The sequence below is a fragment of the Camellia sinensis genome, chromosome 3 (assembly GCF_055761805.1).
Source record: "Camellia sinensis isolate YWXY chromosome 3, ASM5576180v1, whole genome shotgun sequence".
NCBI lineage: Eukaryota > Viridiplantae > Streptophyta > Magnoliopsida > Ericales > Theaceae > Camellia > Camellia sinensis.
The window spans coordinates 57,006,852-57,033,175 of record NC_138963.1 but is presented as its reverse complement, the minus strand read 5'-3'; the positions used below and the strand labels follow the sequence as shown (position 1 = coordinate 57,033,175).

General features: G+C 36.9%; 1 protein-coding gene across 1 annotated transcript; it reads left to right on the top strand.

Annotated features, from left to right (window-relative positions):
* The first annotated feature begins 23,018 nt into the window (after positions 1–23,018).
* LOC145821538 (uncharacterized) lies at positions 23,019–25,910 on the top strand. Its single transcript, XM_082918062.1, has 6 exons — positions 23,019–23,340; positions 23,388–23,812; positions 23,897–24,345; positions 24,731–25,345; positions 25,653–25,669; positions 25,810–25,910. The coding sequence occupies exons 1-6, from the start codon at positions 23,019–23,021 to the stop codon at positions 25,908–25,910; spliced, it is 1,929 nt and encodes a 642-aa protein (XP_082774188.1).
* Positions 25,911–26,324: the final 414 nt, after the last annotated feature.

Below are 26,324 nucleotides of genomic sequence, written 5' to 3'. Positions count from 1 at the left end.
TGAGGCTCCCTCATGTTGGTGTAAGCCCATTATTGCATTGCGTATGCCATTTCATCCATAGCATTGTGTATGCTCAGTTGTGTATTACCTCGTGTAGCGTGTAGGCCATTCCATAACATTGTGTATGTTAGGATCGTATCTTAGTTGCATTTCATGCATATCATGCATATCGCATCGTGTTCGGGATAGGAGTTAGCCCGGGCACGGGAAACGAGGCGCATTTCGTACTCCGAGTGACGGAATGTGCCTCAATTCCCCAGTCACCGACACTCCGGATTATCCATGATGGAGTTAGGTTTTGTAGTATTTTCATTTGCATTTATTTCATATTGAGTTGTGCAATTCGACTCCTCGGCCATCATGCATCGGTATGCGTGATTGGTGGCACGAGGATCGAGACATGCATACATTTGTGAAAATACATTGCCATGCCCCTTTCCTGCTCTCTCCTTGCAGCAAAAATCAAGAATCAGCAACTTTTCGGAGTTTGGCGCGCATTTCAAGAAAAAGTGCAAACAGAGGCTAATCGGGGCATCGCCATGGATTTCCGCGCAAAGGCAACCCGCACATGCATCATTCATCACCCGGAGAAGAGTCAAGGCAGTCCCTGGCTTGCATGCCAGTTTATTTATTTTTTTAGTTAATTCGTTAATTAATTAGGAATTTGTACATTATTTGGACTGTGCTATTCTTTTATTCGGGACTGTATATTTATTCGGACCCTTCGAGTGAGGGCAAAACTGTAATAAGTGTGCGTGAGTGTGATGTATGTCTTCCAACCCCACGTCTTTCTTCCCTTTTATTTATCTGCTTATGATGGTTAGATTAGGGCATGTTTCAATTAGCATACAGTATGACAGCATGTTTGCATTCATTCATCTGTATTGCATGTACCGTGCTCGGCGCATCATACTAACTGCATTGTATTTTCAATTCCAAGTTGAATACATGTTAGCTGTAGCATTCCATATGCCATGTTTAGAATAGCTGAGCCTACTATAGTTGCATTTTGCATGTGTTGCATTAGGCATCTCTGTATGTTTAGGACCATGCATGATTTCTAACATAGTTTCTGTTTTGGCTTGGAGTACTCGGTAAGTTTTATGCTTTAGCATCCTTGCATGCATGTGAGTGACTGCCATGAATAGCATGCTTACCATGAGGCTATTTGCTTATGTGATATAACTGCCTGAATGCCTGTGGGTGAAGGTTGGGTTATTTGGATTGGAACAAATCATCAAATGTGTGTTTTAAGCCCACTAGATAGTGGCAAAAATCATGTTTTCTAAGCCCACCTGAGGGTGGCAAATCCACGTCTTAGCCTACTTGCGAGTAGCACCATCAAACCATTTTCAAACAAACAAACATGAAATGTTTTGTTCCAATTCAGGCGATCCAGTCTATACTTGTATGTTGTGCACATCACATAGTAATCTAGGCTAATAACCGGAATAAGAACTCACAATGTTTTCAAAAATAGATATCATGGTTAGTAGAGGCCGATCTTTGATCGGGCGAGCGGGGGTGCTCACGAAGTGACCTTCCCCAATCGTACCCAAGTTCCCGAGCCGAGGCAACTTTGGTGATGACGGACACGTGGCCTTTGGCACCGAGTCAGGGTTTCCTAAATTCCCCCATAAAAAATATTTAGGTGGCGACTCTGTATCTGGCAAAGCAGTCCATGTTTGGCACTTCTTTTCAAAAATCTGTTTCTCAAAACGATTTGCCGGATTTGGACTCTTTGGTTCAGATTAAGAACCGTGACAATTTGAGAGTCCGAGCTGTAGTGACCTCAAATGAACAGAACGGGACTTAATCCTCCCGGGGCGTTCGGGGACGTCTACAGTACGTAGCTCATTTCTTCTCAAAACTATGTTGGGTTTCTCTTACTAATTACAGAGAGGAAAAAGAATATCAACATAAAGGAAAAATTAAAAAGAGAAAACTACAAAATTTAAAAAGATAGGGAAAAGAATTGAACAGATAAGGAAAAAAATTCAACAGATTGATATAAATTTGAACAGATAGTAAAAAAAATTTAACAGATAGAAAATAATTTCAACAGATAGTCAGCAAAAAAAAAATTAAAAATAGAAAGTTCACCAGTGTGACCAGATCTCCTGCAAAGCGACTCCATCAATTCATCCAGGGAGTTACGTTCATCTGTAGTAGTTGCTATAATATTTGATGGTAATCTTGTGTTGTTATTAGAAAATATAGCTTGCCATGATTCACCAACTAATGTGCCATGCCCATTATGTGGATTGGCCATAAGGACTAGTAGTAATGCTGAAAAAAGGAAAAAAACACAACAAGAAGGCGAAGTGAGCTTGTCTCAAAATAATAATCTTAATGCCCGTATATAAAAGTTTATTGAAGAAGATGGAGGTGATTTGAGGTTGTGTGATGATCTTTAACTTTTCAAGGTTTTGTGTGATCCTCCATTGTGTGATCCCTTATTTGAATTTTTTATTTAATAAAATTAATAGAAAAATAAATAAATTTTTGGGCAAATTACACTAATAGTCCCTATAATTCAAGGGTAAAGTCGTCAATTTGATAAAATATAAACTAATTTGACAAAAATAAATGTCAAAAAAATATTTTTGAATTTTTAAAAATAATTTGTACTCACCAAAGATAATATTATGTAAAATTGATAAATCTTTTAGACATTTATTTATTTACCAAATTAATTTTTATTATGTGTTTGGATGATGATCATGTAATGAGTGGTTGTTAGACTTTTAATGTGTAATCGATATATTTAATATATGAAATATTTTTAGTTTTGGATTTTTTGATTTAATGGATTGGTTTAATAATGATATCAAAGTTGTAGCCATATTTGACTTTTGAAAAAAGAGAAACTAATTTAACTAAAAGTCAAATATGAAAAAATGGGAATATCGATTCACGCGTGAAATCCATTACGACACACATGAAAATCAAGAGAAAATCATAGTATAGGCAAACATGAAAAAATGCATTACGACACACAAGTAAAATCCACGCGTGAAATCCATTACGCCACACAAGGAAACACAGTATGACCACATGTAAATATCGATTCACATGTGAAATCCATTACTCTCCTATCAGACCAAAGTGACACAAGACTCAAACTATGGGGACCGTTAGTATAATTCGTCCTAAATTTTTATATATAACAATAAAATTATTTGAATTGGTTTTTAGTACCTAGTTTCTATGCCAAGGGATAAGATTTTTAGTACCTTTGAATTGTTAATTGTTAATTGAAATACATTTTTGATATTTTTAAAAATTATTAATTGATTTGATGATACATTAATAAAAAGAGTTATTTATTGTATGATTAGAAACTTGAAGGAGTAAGATCTAATTTTCAAAATCACAAGTAACAATATGTAAGGAGATGTTTTTGTGACAAGATAAACATAGTCCGTTATGTTCGCATAATAGTGAATGTGAACGAGGTTGCTATTGTGTGAACCGGGTAAAATGGGATGGATAATCTGATGGCGGAGTTAGGGTAGACTATGGTTGTTGCAGCGTTCTGTGGGAGGTTGTCACACATAAAATCCATAACGGCACATATGAAAATCCATTACGACGCATATGGAAATCCATTTTGACAAACATGGAAGGGAGGAAGAAATGCATTACAGCACACAAGTAAAATCTACGCGTGAAATTCATTACGCCACACAAGGAAATGCAGTAAAATCTAAGCATGAAAGCCATTACGCCACATGAGGAAATGCAGTACGACCCACATTTAAATATCGATTCACGCATAAATCTGTTACGACACACATGAAAATCAAGGGAAAATCATCTTATAGGCAAACATGAAAAAATGAATTACGGCACACAAGTAAAATCCACGCGTGAAATCCATTACGCCACACAAGGAAATACAGTTCGACCCATATGTAAATATTAAACAAATGCCTATGTGTTGATTGATTCTGAATTAGTACGTTTGTATATCTTCGCTTGGGATATTATTTGATTCGGATCGGTATATTTTTCCATATCTGCTGCGTGTGTATCTAGATTGGTTAGACCCACATGATCGAGACTGCATTCATTGGAGGTATATGCCCCGTTTGGGAAATTTGTGAAATATGTTTTGGGATATTGATTGAATTTGCACGTGCACATGTATATCTAAACCTATGCTCAGGTTGATTTGCTATGCTACTGTCTTCAATGACTAAACCACTGGGATTGTGACTTTGTGATTGTATAATTGAGTTGAGTACCCCAAATAATGAACTCTGCAAGTTACGAGACCATGAGTTTTGATTGGTAGAAAATTGACTGGATTATGTGACTAATTTGGAACTTTTGCGTAACCGACCCTATCTTATGTACAACCGAGGAACTCTGCTTAATGTGTTACTGTGCACCATGTGCTTGTATATAAGACTTATTTGGGAACTGCTATACTGATTATGATACGTACCTCCTGATATGAACACTTGCATGCTTATGTAACTATACCTGAACTTATGTGGACAATACTGTATTATACGTGATTTGAAACACTTTGATATGAACAGTTGTGATGAATGATTCTGATACGACCTTGAGAACTGATAAACTTAGGGCAGTTGAGAAACTATCAACCATGTACCTAAGCAAACGAAGTAGGCCTTACAGAACCGAATGTGCCCTATTTGAGAAAATTTTTATCTGACTTGATCCAATAGAACCTTTGTCTGAATTGACTTGATGGAACCCTCATTTGATATAATCTGATAGAACCTTTGTTTGATTTAATTTGGCAAGACTTGTGTCGGGATTGGTTTGATAAGACCCTCTATCTAATTTGATTTTGTTAAATAGGGGATTAAGAATTGTTTATGAACAAATAGCCAGATTATTCTTGGCAAAAAAACTGATAGACCCAAAACTTGAATTCGTTTGGAATACTTGACTTATTGGAAAGACCTTTTGTGGGCTATCAATAGATTAATCTACCTATGAACACCATTGAGAACCAATCTCCAACTATTGAGGACATATGTGTTAAAAATGAATCGAATTGTACAAACCCCGTGATTGGGTGTCGTAAGGAGTGTTGTCCCATTTTGTTCGTTTGACGCTAGGAGAACCGATGACGGTAGATTGATTTGATTTTGAGCAGTACTGAATATTTGTCTTTGACTGATCAGAACATGTTTTGTAAGGGGGAGCGGTTGCTTCAGTGTTATCAGATTTTGGGGAAATCAGGTTATAGCGAATGGTGTTGTGTTGCTTTGATGACATTCTTAGAGTGTCCTTTCGTGCTAGGGGACGTTAAGCTTATGTAGCACCTTTGATCGAGATACCTTTTGCCACTGACGGTTTCGTACGGGTGGGTTTGACTAATCGATCTCGAGTCGGCCACTGACGGTCGTGAACGGGTGTGCTTGATTCCGAGACTATTATTCCTTTGTTTTGTTCGGAATGTCATCCTTTGGTATTATGCAGATGTTATAGACATCCAAGAAGCTTTGAAAAATCCTAATTATCCATAAGTGTACGAATTCAGTACACCTTGTGAACGCCTGCCCAGCACCATTATATTCTGTAATTGGGGCCCTGAGGATGCGTAAATTGTGCTTAACATGTGATTGACTCCTTTGATAATGCCTTTGACATCATGAGGATTAATATATGAATTGCCTTCTGCTTCTGGCGACTAGGAAATAGTGTGGAAAGACTCTTTGGAACAGGGAGTTGAATGTTGAACCGAATTGTAAACTGCTGAATGAACTAAGAACACATGTATTCTATTAGAAGTCTGCTGCCTCGGTGTCATTGTATTTTACAATCAGTATTATGGGGATATTGGCCTATGTGCATTGTATGGGTAATTACTTCGATACTATCTTTGTTAACTCGGGGATCACTGTCTGGATCCACTTTAAATTCCTGTGAACTTTTGGTTGGCCTTGAATAGCTGTGACGAGTCACTGAACTAAATACCAAATCGGATTGTGTATTGTGGAATTATTGAAGAATGAATTGAACTTTTGTGACAAGGGGATAGACCGAACTTCTATGATAAAGCTAGCTGGCATCTGAAATGAATATGTTGGTGACCTACCTTGGAGAGGACAATTGGTGAAATTGTGTCTGAATATTTTCGGTGCCAACAGGTCGAAGTCGAATATCAGTAGTGGTGGAACTGCTTCAGTCTCTCCTTATTTCGGAATGGAAATAGGGATATATGTGACTACGAATTTCATTGTGGGGCTACCTTGAGCACTCAAGGTGTAAATCCCGTCTGGGTTGTTGTATGAGGAATTACTTAATTCGCTCGTTTCCTCCCTGTGACATTTTCATATGATGCTTGTAGACTGGCCACTGTTTACATTAATAAGGTTGCTTGTTTGTATGGGGTCCCAGTGTCTGTTGCTTAGACAGAAATCCTGAAATGTGTTTGAATCCTGACAAGCCTTCAAGAGGCAATGGAAACTGAATTGTGATTCGGCGCTACTTTCCATCCGTAAATTGATGTACCGTCAGAAGGAACCTTTTAGATTCTGGAGGGAATGCTCCAAATGTATGTTTTAGATTTCCAAGGCAGTTGGGGAAATCCATCCATCATTGGCAAACTTTGTTTACGACAATAGCTTACGCTCTAGTTTGGTGAAATACCATACAAGCCTTGCATGGAGGAAAAGTTGAGTCTTTGACTAATTGAGAACAGAGTGTTGCCTGATTTTGAGATTGAGTGGATAACTAAAAAGGGAATGGAACCGTTGAATAAGAAAGTATTCCGAATTATTTTCGGCTACAGGTAAATTAAGTTTGGAGGACCAAACTTCCTAAAGGGGGGAAGACTGTAATACCCCTGTTTTGTAGCATGCTAATTGGTCCTTAATATGAGTATGATGATGTGTTTAATATGATTTTGTGTGCCATTTTGTGAATATATGTGATTTTGAAGTTCTATCTGTTCACCGTAGGAATATCTGTTGGAATAACCTACTTTGGAAATTAAATTGAGGGCCTTATCGGCTACAAAATCCGAAATTGATTACGCTATTGTGGTTGGCATAATTTTTAGAGCCTACGGTGAAATTTAATTGAAAATTGATTCTGGTCAATTTAAACTGATTAAATTGATAAATTAAGTACCTCATTATTTTATATTAAAATATTTGTTAGTGGGGCTTGTTGTATATTTGCATTGCACTCTCCTTTAACTCTCTTAAAACTCAAAATCTGAGTTAGACAATGGAGAGTGAGAGAGAGGCTGGCTATAGAGAGAGAAAGGAAGAGACTTGAGCAATTTTTGGGCTCTAGCTTGGGAATTTGAAGATTTAACTCAAGAATTGACTAGAGTTTGGAAGATTAAAGCTCCTAGGTGAGTAACCAACCCCTAACTCATGAATTTGAGTTGTGATTTCGTGAATTGAAGATTAATTTGTGATCTAGAACATGAAAGGAGTTGGTTTTGATGAATTTGAAGACTATATATGCATGCATGTATGTATTGTTTTGAATTTGCATATTTGAGCTTGAATTACATGACTCATGTTGCAATTTTGGTTGAAATCCCTGTATTTGACCATCTTTTCATCATATGAGACGAGAATGAAGGTTATATGTCACATGCATGTACAATCCATGGAAGTAGAAGCTTTGAATGCATGAAATGGTTACATTGGTAATGAGTTGGTGGAAAATGAGCCATGCATGCAGATAAATTATGAAATTGAGCTTCAATATGTTGTAATTCTATGTTTGTACCATGTTAGTACATGATTATGTGAAGTTTGGACCGAAATCATGCATTTAGAGCCTTTGAATGTCGAGATGAAGCTCAAGAACTCAATCTGGAAAACCCAGATTTTCGATGTCCGCTCGAGCGGGTGAAGTGCCACTCGAGCATAGAAATCGAGCTCCCAGTATTTTCTGCAGACATGGTTCTCGCTCGAGCGGGGAGCCAGGCAGTCCGCTCGAGCGGCCGAGTTCACGCTTGAGCTGGAATTGAAGGCAACCAGTACTTTCGCAGACCTAAGGGTCCGCTCGAGCGGGGAAGTCCACGCTCGAGCGGGGACCCTATTTTCTGAAATCCTGTTTTTGCATTTTGTGTTCTGTTTTCCGTTCTCTTTCACTTGCAAGCACTCTTAGGCATATGTTAAGCATTGTAAATGAGTTAAGGAGATAATAATAAAGCCTAAAGAGGAATATGTGAATTAAAGAACGGATTGAACTGTTAATGACCCTTTTGTGTTCATGAAACGTGTAGGGTCAAGCTCCAGGGCAAATCCACAAGCCGATGACTGTGAGTAATATTGATATTTGAATGATTGTGAATGTCCAATTATTATTCCCTTATAAGCTTTATGAGTTGCTAATTGGGATTGTGGACAAAAGTCTGACAGGAATAAACATAAATGGACCAAAGGTCGTTTTGATAAACATAAATGGACCGAAGGTTGTTTTGACATGTATGAACGAATCGAAGGCCTTTTTGACACGAATATATGGGCCAAAGGCCGTTTTGACGTAAACGAATGGAACGGAGGTCGTTTTGATAGAAATAAATGGACCTAAGGTCGTTTTGACATAAATGAGTGGGCCGAAGGCCGTTTTGACGTAAATGAATGGACCAAAGGTCGTTTTGATAGAAATAAATGGACCGAAGGTCGTTTTGATAGAAATGTGTGGACCGAAGGTCGTTTGGACATGTAACCTAAGGTCGTTTTGACATGAATGAGTGGGCCGAAGGCCTTTTTGACACGAATGTATGGGCTGAAGGCCGTTTTGACGTAAACGAATGGGCCGAAGGCCATTTTGACAGAAATGAATGGGCCGAAGGCCGTTTTGACATGAATGGAAGTCTGAATGGGCCAAAGGCCAGAATGTTTGGAACTACAGTCACTTGATTTGAATTTTGTATAGTTATATATATATATATCTGTTAAATAGGAATATGAATTGGGCCCAAGGCTGTTTGGAACATGTTGTTCTACATTGTTAAGTAACTTCTGTATTTGATTTGATATTATTCACTGGGCTTTCGCTCACGCTCATTCATGTGTTTGTAGGTGAGCCAAGAGAAGTCCAGACCCAGCCTCAGTGAAGTCTGTATGGAACAACTAAGGTTTTGAGAGAGTCAGCCCTTGTGTCTCACGCACGAGACCCGCCTTCGCCCTTTTGTTATGTATTTATATTTTGTGAGGTTGGCGAAGTTTTGAATACGTCTGTATGTAGTTTTGCTTGGCTGACTTAGATTTGAATGATCCTGTCTGTACAGTACTTATGTTACTACACTTTCTATTGTGAGTTATTAACGTACATATGTATGGTTTATTTTGATGTGCCATGTAAGCACAGCTCAATGGACAAAGTTTTAAATTTGGCTTCCCTTTTGGCCCCCTTTTACTCTGATGTGTCAAGTCTGTTTTGGTTTGAGGCCGTAGGTAATCTCAAGATTACTGGCCGGTTACGTCCTTAACCCATGGGGGCGGGTTCGAGTCGTGACAAAAAATATGTTGAACGGGTTATTGAAAGGCTCAATATGAAAGATGCCAAGCCAGTCAATACTCCTCTAGCTAACCATTTCAAGCTGAGCAAGAGTTCTTGTCCTTCATCTACAAATGAAAGAGAAAAGATGGAGGCAATTCATTACTTATCTGCAGTAAGGAGTTTGATGTATGCAATGGTGTGTACCCGGCCAGATATAGCTCACGCAGTTGGCGTTGTGAGTAGATTCCTCGCCAATCCAGGAAAGGAGCATTGGGAGGCAGTCAAATGGATTCTTCGGTATTTGAAGGGAACTTCAAAAATGTGTCCATGTTTGGGGAAGCTAAACCAATTTTAGAGGGTTTTACAGATGCCAATATGGCGGTTGATCATTGATGGTAGAAAGTCTACATCAGAGCACCTTTGCAGTGGGAGCTGTTTCATGGCAGTCCAAACAATAAAAGTGTGTTGCTTACATACAACAGAGGCAGAGTACATTGTTGCTGCAGATGCTGGAAACAAAATGTTGTGGTTAAAGCGATTTCTCCAAGAATTGGGTCTACAGCAGGAAGAGTACAAGATACATTGTGATAGTTAGAGTGCAATCGATCTGAGCAAGAATTCCATATACCATTCACGTACAAAGCACATTGATGTCCGGTATCATTGGATACGAGAAGTGATGGAAAAACAACTGATGAAGTTGGTGAAGATTCACACGAACAAGAATCCTTCTGACATGATGACCAAGGTTGTCACCAGAGACTAACTGGAAGTTTGCAAGAATCTGACCGGGATAGACTTCAAGTAAGAAGTCGGTTATCCATATGGGCGTGGAGGGGGAGAATTGTTGGCTCCAGCCCACATGGAGAAGTAGTTGGAGGTTGGCTCCAAGTCAAGAAGTAGAAGGGGAGATGGTAGGTGGCAGCCCTCTCAATTACTCCTCTTCCTTAACTTTGTTCCTTCTCATTTGTGTATAAATTGAGGTCACAAGGAAGGGATGAAACACAACAAAGATAGAGCAAGACAAAATCAGAGAGTCTCTGTAAATCTATAGAAAGTGAGCGTGAGTTCTGTAATCTCCCTCCGGGAAATTTTATAATGAAATCTCTCCGTGGACGTAGGCAATTACTGAACCACATAAATATCTTGTGTCTTTTCTGTGTGTGATTGATTTCTTGATGTGCCTAAACCTAACAAGTTATAGGTCGTGCAGTTAGAAAAAATGTTGCTTGATTATGTTGGAGTGCAACACTAGGTCCAATTACTATATTCTATTATGATGTGTTTTTTTTATTTTATTTTTTTCAGATGTTGGGTGGATGTAATATTTTACATTAAATTATTTATAAAAAATTAGATTAATCTTTTTTAAGATTTACAAATTATATTAAATCCCATCAAATTTGACATAATTATATTAAAAAAATTTAAAATTTTAATTTAAATAAAATTTAGCTAATTTTTCAATAATATTTTGTCAGTTGTATGAATAAAAGAATAATATTAATTGTTTAATATTAAAATATATATAATATATTTGTATTTATTTTTGTGTTTACACAAAAATTTTATAATACACATTTTGTTTTTGAATGTGTATCATATGTCTAGTTATAACTTTTGTAATCTTTTATTATAACTCATGGCCCCGTTTGTTTTCAGATGTAGAATGGAGGGGATTGATAGTGAGGGGATTAAGTGAAATTGTGTTTGTTTTGATGATGGTTGTTAGTGTAGGGATTGTTAAATTATTTTTATATAAAATAAATATAAAATAAAAAAAATACAAAAACATAAACATTAATGTTTTTAAAAAAATACCCAACATGTAAAAAATTTAAAAAAATAAAAATAAAATAAAAAATTTCCAGAAAAAAATAAAACAAATAAAATAATAATTTTTACTTAACCAAAAATATAAAAAATTAAACATTGATGTTAAAAAAAATGCCCGACATGTAAAAAAGAAAATAAAAAATAAATAAATAAAAAAATTTCTAGTTTGCTGGACTATTTTTCTAATACAAGTCCTGGAGGTCCATCTGAATCCCCTTGGAGAGGCCCATCCTAATCCGGAGCTCACTATCAATCCCCTCCCCATCTCTCAAAACAAACACAATATTAGTGGGTCTCACTTCACTACCAATCCCAATCCCCCCTAACTCTCCAAACAAACGTGGCCATTGTGTTATTGATTATGACTTGATTATGACACATTATTGTGTTAATTATGCTTTAGTTATAGGGGTTGGGCTTATTTCATATTTGAATCTCAACTATAGGTTTCGTTTCGATGATTCGAACCGTTTATTTTTTAGAACTCGTTGAGTAAAATATTCATACAAAAAAATCAAAATAATCGAATATAGATAACTATATGTTAGAATCAAATTTATATTACAAAAAATATATGGTTATTCTTGAAATTATATTTATCGTTCATTTTTTAAAACAAATATGATTCAAATAGATAGCTACCGATATTCAATCATCTTAATTTTTTGCATAAATATTCTATTCAATGAATCCAAAAAAAAAAAAAAAATGAACGGTTCAAATTATCAAAATCAATTCCAAAATGGACCTACCAAGTCCAAATGCTTTCTCAAGTTAAAATGACAACATGAGAGAAACCAAAACCTAATTATAACCTCTTGTAATTTTAATTTTGATTATGATTGAAGAGTTCTTTAGTTATATGCCTCAAATGATATTTGGTTATTACCCTTGGTATGATTCATCGTGATATTGATTATGATTTATTATGATTATTATTTTAATTATAATTGAAAAGGTCTGCAACGACACCGGTTAAGATCCGACCCTTGTTTCTTTTTCGTATAGAGATAGTTGCATTAAAAATGTCACAGTTGAGTTAAGCCTGAAAATTTTCTAAGTGTGGAAAGTGGATTTTTCAAAACTTACAATTTTGAAAATAATTTTTAACGGTAATTGAAATAGACTAATTTGATCTTATGAGATTTTTCTACGAAGTATTAACCCCTTTACTTCAACATCAAATTTAGAAATTTTAGTTCAAAAATTATTTTTGTACTAAAATTGGGGGAACCATTTTTTGATTTAATTGGATTTTAATTTTTTTTTTTTTGTATTTTTCTTTGAATCCAAATGAGGGGTATTTCCTTATTATCACCACCTAGGGGGTCAAACAATGGACGGATTTGAATAGACTCGAAAGTGTTAGGCTGGACATTCCGTTCTAGGTGAACAGTTCGAGCCTCAAAAGATTTATGGAACAATTTGGCCTGTTTGGTTGTCTGAAACCTCTCAGTATTAAAGGCAGGACGAGACACGGTAGACTTTCGGCACTTAGGGGCAGACATGATGAGATGAGACACAACTATAACCCAAAAACCCAACAAGGCCAAAAACCAAACCAAACAAAGACCAAAGCAAACCATTAGTAACAAGTGTAATAATGAGATGGAGATTGACAATACTTAAATCAAATATAAACATAATAGAAGAAGTAAATCAACAACCACAATTCATAATAGTGATGACATAGTGCAGGGCAAGAATTGGCAAAGACAAGCTCAAAGCATGGGATAGCGAAACCAAGTCTAAGCATAGCTACTGAGGATCAAAATCCTTGTAAATCAGAACCAATAACCCCAAATCAACACTACGTAGTACCCACAAGCTAGTACATTCAAATCAAACCAAACAAAAGCATGAAAGACATGAGACCAAAAAAACAACAATGAAAAACCCTAAATCTAAGGACACAACAAATGACAGAAAACAAACAAGAAAACATCATTAAAACGAAACCAAGACTCAGTGAAAGTGTGTGAGAGAAGGGAACAAACAAATCTAGACACAAAACAGCAAAAAAAAAAACGAAATACAACCCCCATTGTAGCCGAAATTACAGAAAAAAAAAAACAGAGAACGAGAGGGAAAAACACTTACCAAGGGGAAATCGGTGAGGAAGAGGAAGAAGAAAGGTGAGATCCAACACACAAAGTCCACTATCCAAACCCTAGGTCTGAGAAACTGAATAAGAGGGAAAAAAAATGACCTGAAGAGTCGAGAGCGGGAGGTTTATGCAAAATAATGCCGCTCGAGCGTAAGGATGAGCGCTCGAGCGTGAGGCAAGGCAAGCTGATATCCGCTCGAGCGCAAAGAAGGAAGCTCGAGCTCAAAAGCAGCTCTCTCAGAACTGTAAAACAAAGAACAAAATGCTGCAGGTCAAAAAAATATGCTCGAGCGTGAAACAATCCGCTCGAGCAGAGCCCTTTTTTTTTTTTTTTAAAACAAAAAAAAAACAAGATACTCAATATCTAGAAGGGAGACTTGGAACATAAGAGATGATCACATTTGTCCAAAAAGAATACTAAGATGAAATAATCCACAATTCATGAATTCTGTAAACTTGCAATTTAAAAAAAACAATGACACTGGAAATCATGAGCAAAGCAGATAAAATCTAATCAGTGATCATAAGCTACATGAGAATGTACAACTCAAAATCTAACATGAGATCTCACACATCAGGATTAACTTAGCTAGAGTTAATCCTCGTAGTGATCGAATGGCTGGACCACCACCAAAAGTAACTTAACAACACAGAAAAAAGTCAAATCACTAGGAATCACGGGGTATTTGTTGAGTAAAAGCGGAGGCTCCCCCTCAATCAATTAGTTCTTTTCTTTTTTAATATATTTTTTATTTTTGACTTTTTCTTTCTTGTGGGCACTCACTGGTGGCATTCACGCTCAAGAGTATGGAAACCAAACCAGAGAAGAATGAAATCAATAATGATGGCCTGGTTGGTGCCTCTGAGGTAGCCTTTTCCTAATGCCCGGACTTCAAGGAACTGAGGGAGAAACTGTGGAAGTGAAAACAGATGGTAGATGGTTAAGAGACTCAACATCACCCATGATATGCTAGTATCGGTCAATTCCACTGTAAAAGTACAAGAAACACTGTTAATGGTCCATAGAGAACTTTGATCACTTGTGCGGAAACCCCTGCAATAATTTATCTCAAGGATGTGTACAGAATGAGGTCATGAGGTTAATGAGCATGGGCATTCAAAATGAGCTATGAACAATGAACAATGAGATCTTGTAAGCAACATGAGTAGTGTACATAAAAAGTTGGATGCAAGACAAACAGATATCAATGACAATGAGATTATAGCATCCAAGCACACATAAGGACAAACACTTACACCTACTCAAGGAACAAGTAACACTCTAGTGATCGAGCATGACACCCAAGGTCTTTCTAAGGAACTCAAATCGAAGAAGATCAAGGGGTTTTGTAAAAATATCAGCTTTTTGATGCTCAGTGGGAACATGCTCAAGAACAACAAGGCCTTCTTCCACTAACTCTCGAATAAAATGATGACGAATGTCAATGTGTTTGGTGCGAGAGTGTAGGAAAGGATTTTTTGAAATGTTTGTGGCACTTGTGTTATCATAGAAAAGAGTAAGAGTGTTCTGTTCTATCCCATAATCATGAAGCATTTGCTTCATCCATAGCATTTGTGCACAACAACTCCCTGCAGCAATGTACTTAGCCTCAGCAATCGAAACAGAGATGGCATTTTGCTTTTTACTATGCCAGGAAACCAAATTATTCCCAAGGTAAAAACAACCCCCAGATGTACTCTTCCTACCATCTGCACACCCTGCCCAGTCGGCATCAGAAAAACCAGTAATTTCAGCTGTAGTATCAGTAGAAAACCAAACCCCATACCCCAATGTCCCATTCACATATTTGATGATGCATTTAACCGCAAGAAGATGAGACTCTTTAGGACTGGCTTGGTAACGGGCACAAACACCTACACTGAAGACAATATCAGGACGATTGGCTGTGAGGTAAAGAAGACTCCCTATCATACTCCTATAAAGGGTAGGATCAACATCAATACCAGAGGTATCTTTGGAAATGTGAAGACTGGTGCTCATGGGAGTACGGGCATGTTTGGCAGACTCAAGACCAAACTTAGACACAAGACTTTTGGCATACTTCATCTGAGGAACAAACATTCTAGAAGGAGACTGTTTAATTTGAAGACCCAAGAAATAAGACAACTCTCCCATCATGCTCATCTCAAACTCATGTGTCATGCAATCCGAAAAAAATTTCACAAGATGATCAGCAGTGGATCCAAACACAATATCATCAACATAAATCTGAGCAACAAGAATATGAGACTTAGTATGTTTCACAAATAAGGTCTTATCCACACTACCCCTTTGAAAATCATTATCAAGAAGAAAGGTAGTAAGTTTATCATACCAAGCCCGAGGCGCTTGTTTCAACCCATACAAAGCCTTGTCTAACTTGTAGACATGATTTGGACATTTAGGGTCCTCAAACCCTTTTGGTTGCTCAACATATGCCTCTTCTTTCAAGTACCCATTCAGAAAGGCACTTTTCACATCCATTTGAAACAATTTGAAACCAAGAAAACATGCAACACCAAGCAAAATACGAATAGATTCGAGACGTGCAACTGGGGAAAACGTCTCATCATAGTCAACACCTTCTACTTGAGTGTATCCTTGAGCAATGAACCTAGCTTTATTCCTGACCACAGTACCATTCTCATTAGATTTATTTTTAAAGATCCACTTGGTACCTATCACATTCATGTCTCTAGGTCTGGGAACTAGAGTCCAAACATTGTTACGTTCAAATTGACCTAATTCGTCATGCATAGCATTGACCCAACTATCATCTAGCAAGGCCTCTCTGAAATTCTTAGGTTCAATTAATGAAACATAACACATATGTGATACCTCATCCCGAATCTGTCTTCGGGTTTTCATTCGATCCGATACACTTCCAATCACCGGTTGTACTAGATGATTCGATTTCACCCTTGCTGATGGTTTGAACTCAGGACTTGTGGTGACAGAAGCAACAGGAGTGGTGTCCCTTTGAGCACTCTTTGGACTTGAACTTACCTGTGAGGATGGTGCTGTAACAATTTCTTATGATTGGACCTCAATTTCTCTTTGACTTTGTGGTTCAGTATCTAAGATTGGAGACTCACCATTGTCATCCTCATTTGTTGCTGGAGTAGGGGAACCTGTATCATCTATAACCACATTGATAGATTCCATTAAAGAAGAAATTCCCAGGTTATAGACTCGAAAAGCCCTACTGGTGGTTGAATATCCTAGAAAAATACCTTCATCACTTCGGGAGTCAAATTTTCCCATAGGCTCTCTATCTTTGAAGATGTAACACTTACTCCCAAAGGTTTTGAAGTATTTTACATTAGGTTTCAATCCCTTCCACAATTCATATGGAGTTTGTAAAGTGCTGGCCCTTAAATATACGCGATTTATGACATAAACAGCAGTATTTAGGGCTTCAGCCCAAAACTTTGAAGGAAGTTTCTTACTAAGGAGCACGACCCTAGCCATTTCTTGAACAACCATGTTCTTCCTCTCAACAACTCCATTTTGTTGTGGAGTAAGAGGTGCAGAAAATTCATGCTTAATTCCATGCATATCATAAAAATCCGAAAACGAACTATTTTCAAACTCACGACCATGATCAGTTCGGATTCTTATGATACGCCCAATGGAAACACCCTGTTCATTTTGAATTTTAAGGACTAAGGCCTGGAAAGTATCGAACATATCAAATTTTTTCCTTAAAAAATTTACCCACGAAAATTGAGTAAAATCATCAACCGTTAAAAAAATGTGTCTTTTTCCTCTGATGCTTTCAGTCCGAGTGGGTCCCATTAAGTCCATGTTAACCAATTCAAGAGGACGCTTGGTTGTAAAGCTGTTCACCTTTTTATAAGGGGCACGGGTTTGCTTCCCAAGTTGACATGGTCCACACACATGGTTCAGATTCTTACCCAATTTAGGTACTCCTCTCACCAGCTCTTTGTTGGCTATCTTAGTTAGGTCTTTGAAATTCATGTGACCTAATCTTTGATGCCACAATTCAATGTTACTTATGATGGCAGAGTGACAGGTGAGATCATTAATCGTAACAATCCCATAGCAGTTATCAGATGTGCGAACCCCATGCAAGACAGTATTTCCCTTTTTATCCAAAATTTCATATTTATTTTTTGAAAACAATACTTCATGATGGGAATCACACATTTGACTAATGCTCAAAAGATTTGCTTTCAGACCATCAACAAGAAGAGCATTGTCAAGCTTGGGTAGACTAGCAACACTTATAGAGCCCTTACCAATGACTCTAGAAGTGCCGCCATCTCCAAAGGTAACAATTCCTCTTTCATATTTTTCAAGGGAGGTGAAGTAGGATTTGTTACCGGACATGTGACGAGAGTAACCACTATCAAGATACCACATGTGTGAGCCACGTGCTTTTAGGGCAGTGTGAACGACTAAACAAGTCAAATCATCTTTTCTTACCCAAATCTTTTTGGTCTTGGTCAATGTCTTGGCGTTGTGAACACCCTCATGAATCTTGGTATTCCGCCTAGACATGTAAGGTTGTCTCCTAACCCAAAAAGTATTCGAATTTCTACCCTTTTGAGACACCTTACCAAACAATTCATAGCAATAAGGACGAATGTGGCCATACCTACTACAGTGATGACAAATAAAAACAGGTTTACCTCATTTTTGTTGATCTTACCCACTTTTGGTAGATGAAGAGAGGAATAATCCTGGTTTACCTTCAACTTTCCCTTTGCTTGGGTCTTCAAGTTATGTGAGGTAGAGGCCTGTCCCTTGTGAGCTGTCGTACCATAGCCTAGCCCACTTTTGTCACAACCCATTTGTTGAGACCCAAGGATGTCTTCTAGAGATTTGGAACCTTTGTTCCACATGGCAATCGTTGCTCTAGCAATACGGAGTTCTTCACCTTTCTGACAGACTATCTCTTCCAATGCAGCTTGTGACATCTCAAAGCTTTCAAGCTTTTCTTCATATATGGAATACACTTTCAGAAGTTCATTCCTTTCAGTTTCACAGGATAGAAGTTTTCCACATAAGTCTTGCCTGTCACTTGAGATCTTGATGACATTTTGTTTTGCTGCTACAAGTTCTCCTTTTAGCTTGACATTCTCACTCTCACATGTTTTGAGCTTGAGAGAGTTTGTCGTTGATTTTGGACAAATTCAGAGATTCCTCGTACAGCTTTTCATAAGCTTGTTGTAGTTCATCGCCATTGATCTCATCATTGTCTTCAGATGTTTCATCATCCTCTTTTTGCTCTTCATTCTCCTTGACCTCATCCAATCTAGCAACTAAGACAGGGAAGTTGCTGGATAGTGGAGAGGGTGAATCTCCTCTTTCATGGAATTGGCTTAGAATTTTCCATGCATCTTTAGCCTTTGTGCAGTGAACAACTCGTTGCTATTCCTCATCAAAAATTGCTCCATGAATAGTAATTAGGGCTCTCTGATTGCCCGGATTGTCTGCACTTTCTGTATCTTCTTCAATGGCTTCCCAACTTTCTGGGTCAAAAGCTCTTAGAAACGCTCTTATTCTGATCTTCCAATACAGGTAGTTACTCCCATCAAAGGTGGGAGCATGATGCAGGTTCTGATCGCGAGCTAATTTCGATGGCTTTGGAAGAGGTTTAGCGAAAGAGGACCAAAATGCCACGAAAGCACTATCCCTGTCTTCACCGGATTCAGGTTCTTCGGGTTATTGTTCCGACCCGCTTTCATCATCCCAAGTCACAGTGTAAACCTTCTTTCGGTTCTTTTTCGAAGGGCATTCAAGGGCAATATGACCAAACCCTTGACATTCGTAGCACTTAATCCCTTGCCCCTTTACAATCTTCTTTTTAGTTTTAGGAGCAAATTTTGGTGGAAAAGTTTTAGGTTTTTCATTACTCTTGTCCTTTGAAATAGGGTCTCTGAAATTAGGCCTCTTTTTCTTCAATTTTTTTTTAAACTGTTTAGTAAACATAGTCGTCATCTCAGACTCTAAATCAAATTCAGTCTCCAGAGTTTTTACAGTCTCATGAGCACTAGTGAAAGCCACACTATCTTTTTGTTTTTTCTTAGAAATCTGGTGGGCTTCATAAGTCTGCAAGTTTCCAACCAATTGATCAAGCTTGAGGGTATCAACATTCTGAGCCTCCTCAATGGCTGTCACTTTTGATTGGAACCTCTCGGGTAATGACCTCAAAATTTTTCCAACCACTTTAGCTTCTGGGATTTTTTCACCGAGTGTGAAACAGGAATTTATGATATCACTAAGTTTGGCATAGAAATCATCAAACATCTCATCATCCCGCATAAAAAGGGTTTCAAAGGCGGAGGTGAGACGTTGAAGTTTTGACCTTTTGACAGAGGTAGTACCTTCGTGAATCATTTCAAGAATGTCCCAAGCCTCTTTTGCTACCTCACACGTGAGATACGACGAAATTCTTCAGGTGTGACGGAGCAAAACAGGGAATTAAGAGCCTTACTGTTCCAACTCGAGTTTTGGTAATCATTTGTGTCCCATTTATCAAGGGGTTTAGAAATGTCTACACCATCAATGGTGACAATAGGTTCACTCCACCCATAGATCACGCAGTGCCAAACTTTCTCATCGATGGATTTTAAAAACGCTCTCATGCGAGCTTTCCAATAAGAATAGTTTGTACCATCGAGTGAAGGAGGTCTATGAATCGAGTTTCCTTCACGAATAGAATCCATATCACTAGTCACACAAAATCACACTCCTACAGTTTTGATAAAAACAAGAGTGACCTGCTCTGATACCAAATTGAAATTCCAAAGTGATTCGTGATTAGATCAAGATTTAAAATATTCCAATTCCCAAATATGTAAAACACTCAATCTAAATCAACAAGCACATACGAAAGTGATTTAGTTTGTTTGTTTTATGAATAAATAATAAATCGACACAAACGATTTTTACGTGGAAGAAACCACAATTGAAGAACCTTCAATTGTAATAAAAAAACCACAGGCGAAACGCCACTAATCAATCCACTACTGAAGAAAGAAAGATTACAAAGATAATACACAAATTACCCAACTTAGTCAATTTGCCTTTGAATCTTCTGTAACTCTTTCACCAAGCCTTCGTCTTGGAATTGATCCACCTGAAGTTGAATCCGCAACTTCACTTGTCGAATTAACGACTACGTACAGAATCAAACGCCTTTTGAAACTCTACGTTTGAATCTTCGGAATCCACCGAAGAGAACTCTCTTGAATTATAAAGTAACAAACTCCTTGATGTATGTATCTTAGATCATAAGTGAAGAACTCTCCCAAAACATCAAGGAAAACTCACAAAAATCTCAGAAGAAAACCTCCAACAAAAACCTAGGACTCTTGAATAAGATCTAGGAAAAGTAAAAAGAAAAATCAGCCTAAACAGGTATAAATAGGCAACCTGAGTCCGCGATCTCCGCTCGAGCGCCCAACATCCCGCTCGAGTAGATTCAGCAAAATATGCGTGTGATAAAACAGAGTTCCGCTCGAGCACTTGAGAACCCACTCGAGTACGAAATCACACCTTCCAGTATTTTTACAGACCTAACCAAATACTGAGAGACCCCAATCTCCGCTTGAGCGCCCATGGTCCCGCTCGAGCAGGAAAGACAAAAACATAAAAAAAATTACAACTTTTTCAACACAAAGTTTTGTACCCGGATTTGACAATAAAGGACCTAACTGACTCGAGTTATTACTCAATGAGATTCCACTTATAATTTGATTACACTTCACTTACTACTCATTTACCCTACTTACTATTTAGTGAGTTTCTATTTACTATTTCATAAGACTGTACTTACTATTCAATTAGCTTTCATTACTACTTCATTTGACTTTACTTACTACTTAATTAAACTTGACTTACTATTTAATGAATTTCTACTTACTATTCCATTAGACTTTAGTTATTACTCAATAACTTTCCATTTACTACTCAATCAAACTCTACTTACTACTACATAAGACTTGATTTACTATTCAATAAAATTTCACTTACTACTTTATTATAAGTAGACTTCACTTACCATTCAATAAGACTCTACTTATAATTTCATTAGGCTTCACTTTCTTAAATATGAAACTCCATTTACTATTTTATTAGAGTTGACTTACTACTCAATGAGACCCCGCTTACTATTTTATTAGTCTTGACTTACTATTTCATTAAATTTCACTTACTGCTCAATTAAACTACACTTACTGCTCAACGAGACTCTACTTAATACTTTATTAAATTTGACTTATTACTCAATTAAATAGCATTTACTATTCAATAAAACTACACTTACTATTTCATAGTAAGTAGATTTGATTTACTACTCAATGAGAATTCACTTACTATTTCACTAGACTTCATTTACTACTTAATGAGATTACACTTATTATTTTATTAGACTTGAGTTACTACTCAATGGGGTTTCACTTACTATTTCATTAAATTTGACTTACTACTCAATGAAACTCCACTTACTATTTCATTAAATGTGACTAACTATTTAATGAGACTCTACTTACTATTAAATGATTTTTCTTTAACTAGGTGAAATGCTATTCCAACAAAATCTTAAATTTCATAAATTAAAAAATCACATAATGTTAAAATAAAACAGTGATAGAGATAGAGATAGAGATAAATTCTTACCTCTATAATTTTTTGAATTTGTAAAAATTAAAATCACCCTCTTTCACTTATCATTTGTTACAAATATCAAAAGTAAAACACGATATTGTTCATAGTGTGTGTAAATGAGTTGTGAGTTCTTCTATATTCTCTGAATTAACTATCTTCTTATATAACAATTACTATTTTCAAGTGCAGTAGGTAAAGAAATTTAATTCTTGTAGATGTATTTATTTATTGCCATTAATACAAATGTTGACAAATGAAAAGTTTTCCTAAGTTTATATTTATTTAATTTTTCATTTATGCTTTCAAATATTGTAGATATTAAATTTGTAAAAGCATATTCATTGCAAATCATATGAATTTTATGGGGAAAATTTTCATTTTATGGTAAATATTAAATTGATAAAAACTTATGAATTTATAAAAATTTCTAAAAGATTTGATTATGAAATTCATATAAGTTATATAAAATATACAATATTTATAAGTAATAAAATAAAAATATGGATCTCAAATTCTTAAATAGTAATTAATGCCTTAAGGTGTTGTCGGTTAAAAAAAAAAAAAAGGGTACTTCTTTTAGGTTAATTTTTACAAAAAATAAGTTTAAATAATTTACATTTTAAAAGAAGATAGTTTACAATTTATTTTTACTTGTTTTATTTATTTTTAATATTATTTTGAAAAATATTTTTTTTCACAATAACAACGTTATAAAATTTGGTAAATTAGTAACAAATTTTAATAAATTAATATTCACATGCCATATCTACAACTCACAAAAGAGTAATAATATACTTACCACTAGTTTATATGATTTTTAATGTATTACCTTATGTGTCAACATATCATCATCATTGATGTAATGTATTCCATCACTAAAGTTTATCTTCAATGTAGTACTAACACATGAGCTGATATATTAAAAATGATATACACGAGTGGTAAGAGTAGCATCACTCCTCACAAAAAAGACTAAATATGAAGGAACACACAGTTTTTAAAAGGCTGAACTGGGCAATCAAAGGTGATAGGAACATACAGTTTTTCCATATTATGGCTTGTAGTAGAAAGAACAAGAATGCATTGTGCGCTATTCTGCTCAATGGTTCTGTTGAAGAGGAACCTCAAGATGTTAGGGCTGCAGTGAAAAGTCATTTTCTGTCCTCATTCTCAGACTCTTGGAGTAGTAGGCCAGAGATGTTAGGTCCTTTTGAAACCATTGGTGAAGATCAAAATTCAGAAGTGTTGGAATCAGACTTTTCAGAATTTGAAGTGAAGGAAACAATTAGGAACTGTGAGGGTAATAAGGCTCCTGGCCGAAATAGATTTAACCTTACCATGTTTCAGAAATGTTGGAAATTATTAAGGGTGATGTACTTCAATTTCTGAATGAATTTCACCAGAATGGGAAGTTGGCTCGAGGTATTAATAGCTCTTTTATAGCTTTGATTCCAAAAAATGAAAATCCAACTAGCCTTGCAGAGTATAGACCCATCACCCTTATTGGGTCTTTGTATAAGATCCTTGCAAAGGTACTTTCCAATAGAATGAAGAGAGTTATGCCTAGAATAATCAGCAATACACAATCTGCTTTCATAGGGGGAAGAAATATTCTGGATGGGATATTGATTGCAAATGAGGTTATTAATGGGTGGAAGAAGGACAGAAAAAAGGGGATCATCCTGAAGCTTGACTTTGAAAAAGCATACGACTCAGTAAATTGGGGATTTTTATTCTCAATGCTATCCAATTTTGGATTTGGTGCTAAGTGGGTGAGTTGGATAAAAGAATGTGTCACTTCAGTAAGTATTTCTATTTTGGTGAATGGTTCTCTAACCTCTGAGTTCAACCCATAGAGAGGACTTAGACAAGGAGACCCGTTGTCACCTTTTCTATTTAATATAGTGGTGGAAGGTCTTAACATTTTGTTGGATAGGGCAAAACAGTTGAGATTGATTAAGGGCGCATCAGTGGGTCCTGATCTTAGGGTCACGCATTTGCAATTTGTTGATGATACTATACTGTTCTGTGAAGTTGAATGGGAAGAGGTTTTAAATATTAAGAGAATTTTGAGATGCTTCAAAATTATGTCGGGCTTGCAAATCAATTATCATAAGAGTGTGGTGTGCGGGGTGGGTATACCTTCAAATCTCTGTCAAGAGTTTGCGTCCAAATTACATTGCATTTATCAAAAACTTCCTCTGAAATACTTGGGAATGCCTTTGGTGGCTAGCCCTAGTAGAAAGAGAACTTGGCAGCCTGTGCTTGATAAGTTTAAATTAAAACTTGCTTCTTGGAAAAGAAGGTACCTCTCATTTGCAGGTAGACTAACACTTATAAAAGCTGTGTTGTCTAGTTTGCCTATTTATTATCTTTCTCTGTTTAAGATGCCATCGGGAGTAGTAAAGGAGATTGCTAAAATTCAATCAACTTTTCTTTAGGGAGGCTCGGATCTGAGAAGAAAAATTCATTTGGTTAAGTGGGGTGATGTTACCCTTAGTAAAAGCCAAGGAAGGTTGGGTGTGAAAATAATTGACTTGATGAATGTTTGTTTATTACTAAAATGGTGGTGGAGGTTCGGGGCAGAAGAGAAACCCTTTTGGAAGGAGGTGATTTGTAAAAAGTACTATGGCTTTTCTGATCTGTGGTCACCTGAATCTGTAAGAAGTGGAAAGATGTCTAAAATATAGGAAGCTATTGTGGGAAGTGTTATCTAAAACTGAAGTACTGGGCCTTTTCTATTCTAACTCTAGAATTGTACTTGGGGATGGGATGAGGTCAAGGTTTTGGCTTGATAAATGGGCAAGTTCTGTTTGCTTGAAGGATGTATTCCCTAGACTCTTTTTATTGGCTTTGAACAAATCTGAATCTGTGTCTTGGATGAGAAATAGGATTGATCAAGATGCTTGGACTTCAGCATTTCGAAGGAGCTTGTTTGGCTGGGAAATGGAGGAGTTAGATAGATTGAAGGGGATGTTGCTTTCTGCTCCAGAGTTAAGGGTTAATGTTGCTAATAAACTGAACTGGAATATGGATTCCTCAGGAGTGTTTTCTGTCTCATCAGTATACAATTGGTGTGAATCCTCACTTGGTCCTACTTACAGGGTGACAGAGTGTATCTGGAAGAATGTGGCACCCCCAAAAGTTCAATTCTTTGGCTGGCTTGCTTGGAAGAGAAGGATTAAGACATCTAACTATCTTCAAAGGTTGGGGATTCTGGATAACCATACTTGCTTACTCTGTGTGTTCTGTAAGGAGGAGGAGGAAACATACAATCATGTGTTCTTGCATTGTCCATTTGTTTGGTTAGTATGGTCCAAAATTATGAAATGGTGGGGTATTCAATGGGTGATAGCAAAATCAGTGCATGAGTTGCTACATTGGTGGTCAGGAATAAGGTTGAAAAAACTAGAGAAGAAGATTTGGAGAATTATTCCGTTTGCGATGTTATGGTTGATATGGAAATCAAGGAATGATTGTATTTTCAATAATGCACAATCTAGCTTGGAGGAGCTATGTGAATTGGTCAAAGTGAGAATTGCATTATGGACCAAAGCATCATACACAGGATTGCCCTTTTCAGTGAATGACATTATTTTAAATTTACATCAGGTCAAATTCTGCTCCAGGTGAATCTCCAGTCTAGTTTGGTTCTGATGCAGGGGTTCCTTTTCTTTATCTTTTCCTTTTTTTGATCTGTGTTGAAGTCTAAGTTGTTAGAGTTGATAGTTGATTGACGCTAAGCTGCCAGTTTTCGTTACTGGTTTAGATTTGTGGCTGCTGTTGCTATGCGGCCGTGGGGTGATTACTTTTCTGGTTTCTGTGACTGAGGGTCTATTATCATCAATATCAATGGCTTCAGATGTCTGATGAGAGGTTGTCAGGTATTTGAGGCATGTTTGTGCTGCTGTATGTTGTTGTATGCAGCTCTGTGGTGCTTGTTTTGGTACTGAGTTATGTGGAATCATTGTCGCTGAGTTTTGTTGACGGTTGGCTGAGTTATGCAGTGCAGAGGCCTGCTGAGTGCAGGAGCTGGTGTCAAAATTGCAGTAGTTTAGGAAGATACTAAGCTGATTGGTGGCTTTGTGCTATTTGTTATCATGTGCTCTGATGTCTTGAGCACTTGTGGTTTGGTTGGTAGTGGTGGATTGGTGTTATATGCCCTCTGTTAGCATAGGAGTTTTGTGTGCTTGGTTGAATGGTGGTCCTTTGTTAGCATAGGAGTTTTTGTGTGCTTGGATGAATAGTGGCTGGTTGGTGGCTTCTCCATCCTCTGCTGGTAGC

Excerpts from the sequence above, each read along its gene's own strand:
- LOC145821538 (XM_082918062.1), top strand. The coding sequence starts at position 23,019 with ATGAAGGAACACACAGTTTTTAAAAGGCTGAACTGGGCAATCAAAGGT. Across the intron at positions 23,341-23,387 it reads AACAATTAGGAACTGTGAGG|AAATGTTGGAAATTATTAAG; the intron begins GTAATAAGGCTC and ends ACCATGTTTCAG. Across the intron at positions 24,346-24,730 it reads CTTGCTTCTTGGAAAAGAAG|GAAGCTATTGTGGGAAGTGT; the intron begins GTACCTCTCATT and ends TCTAAAATATAG.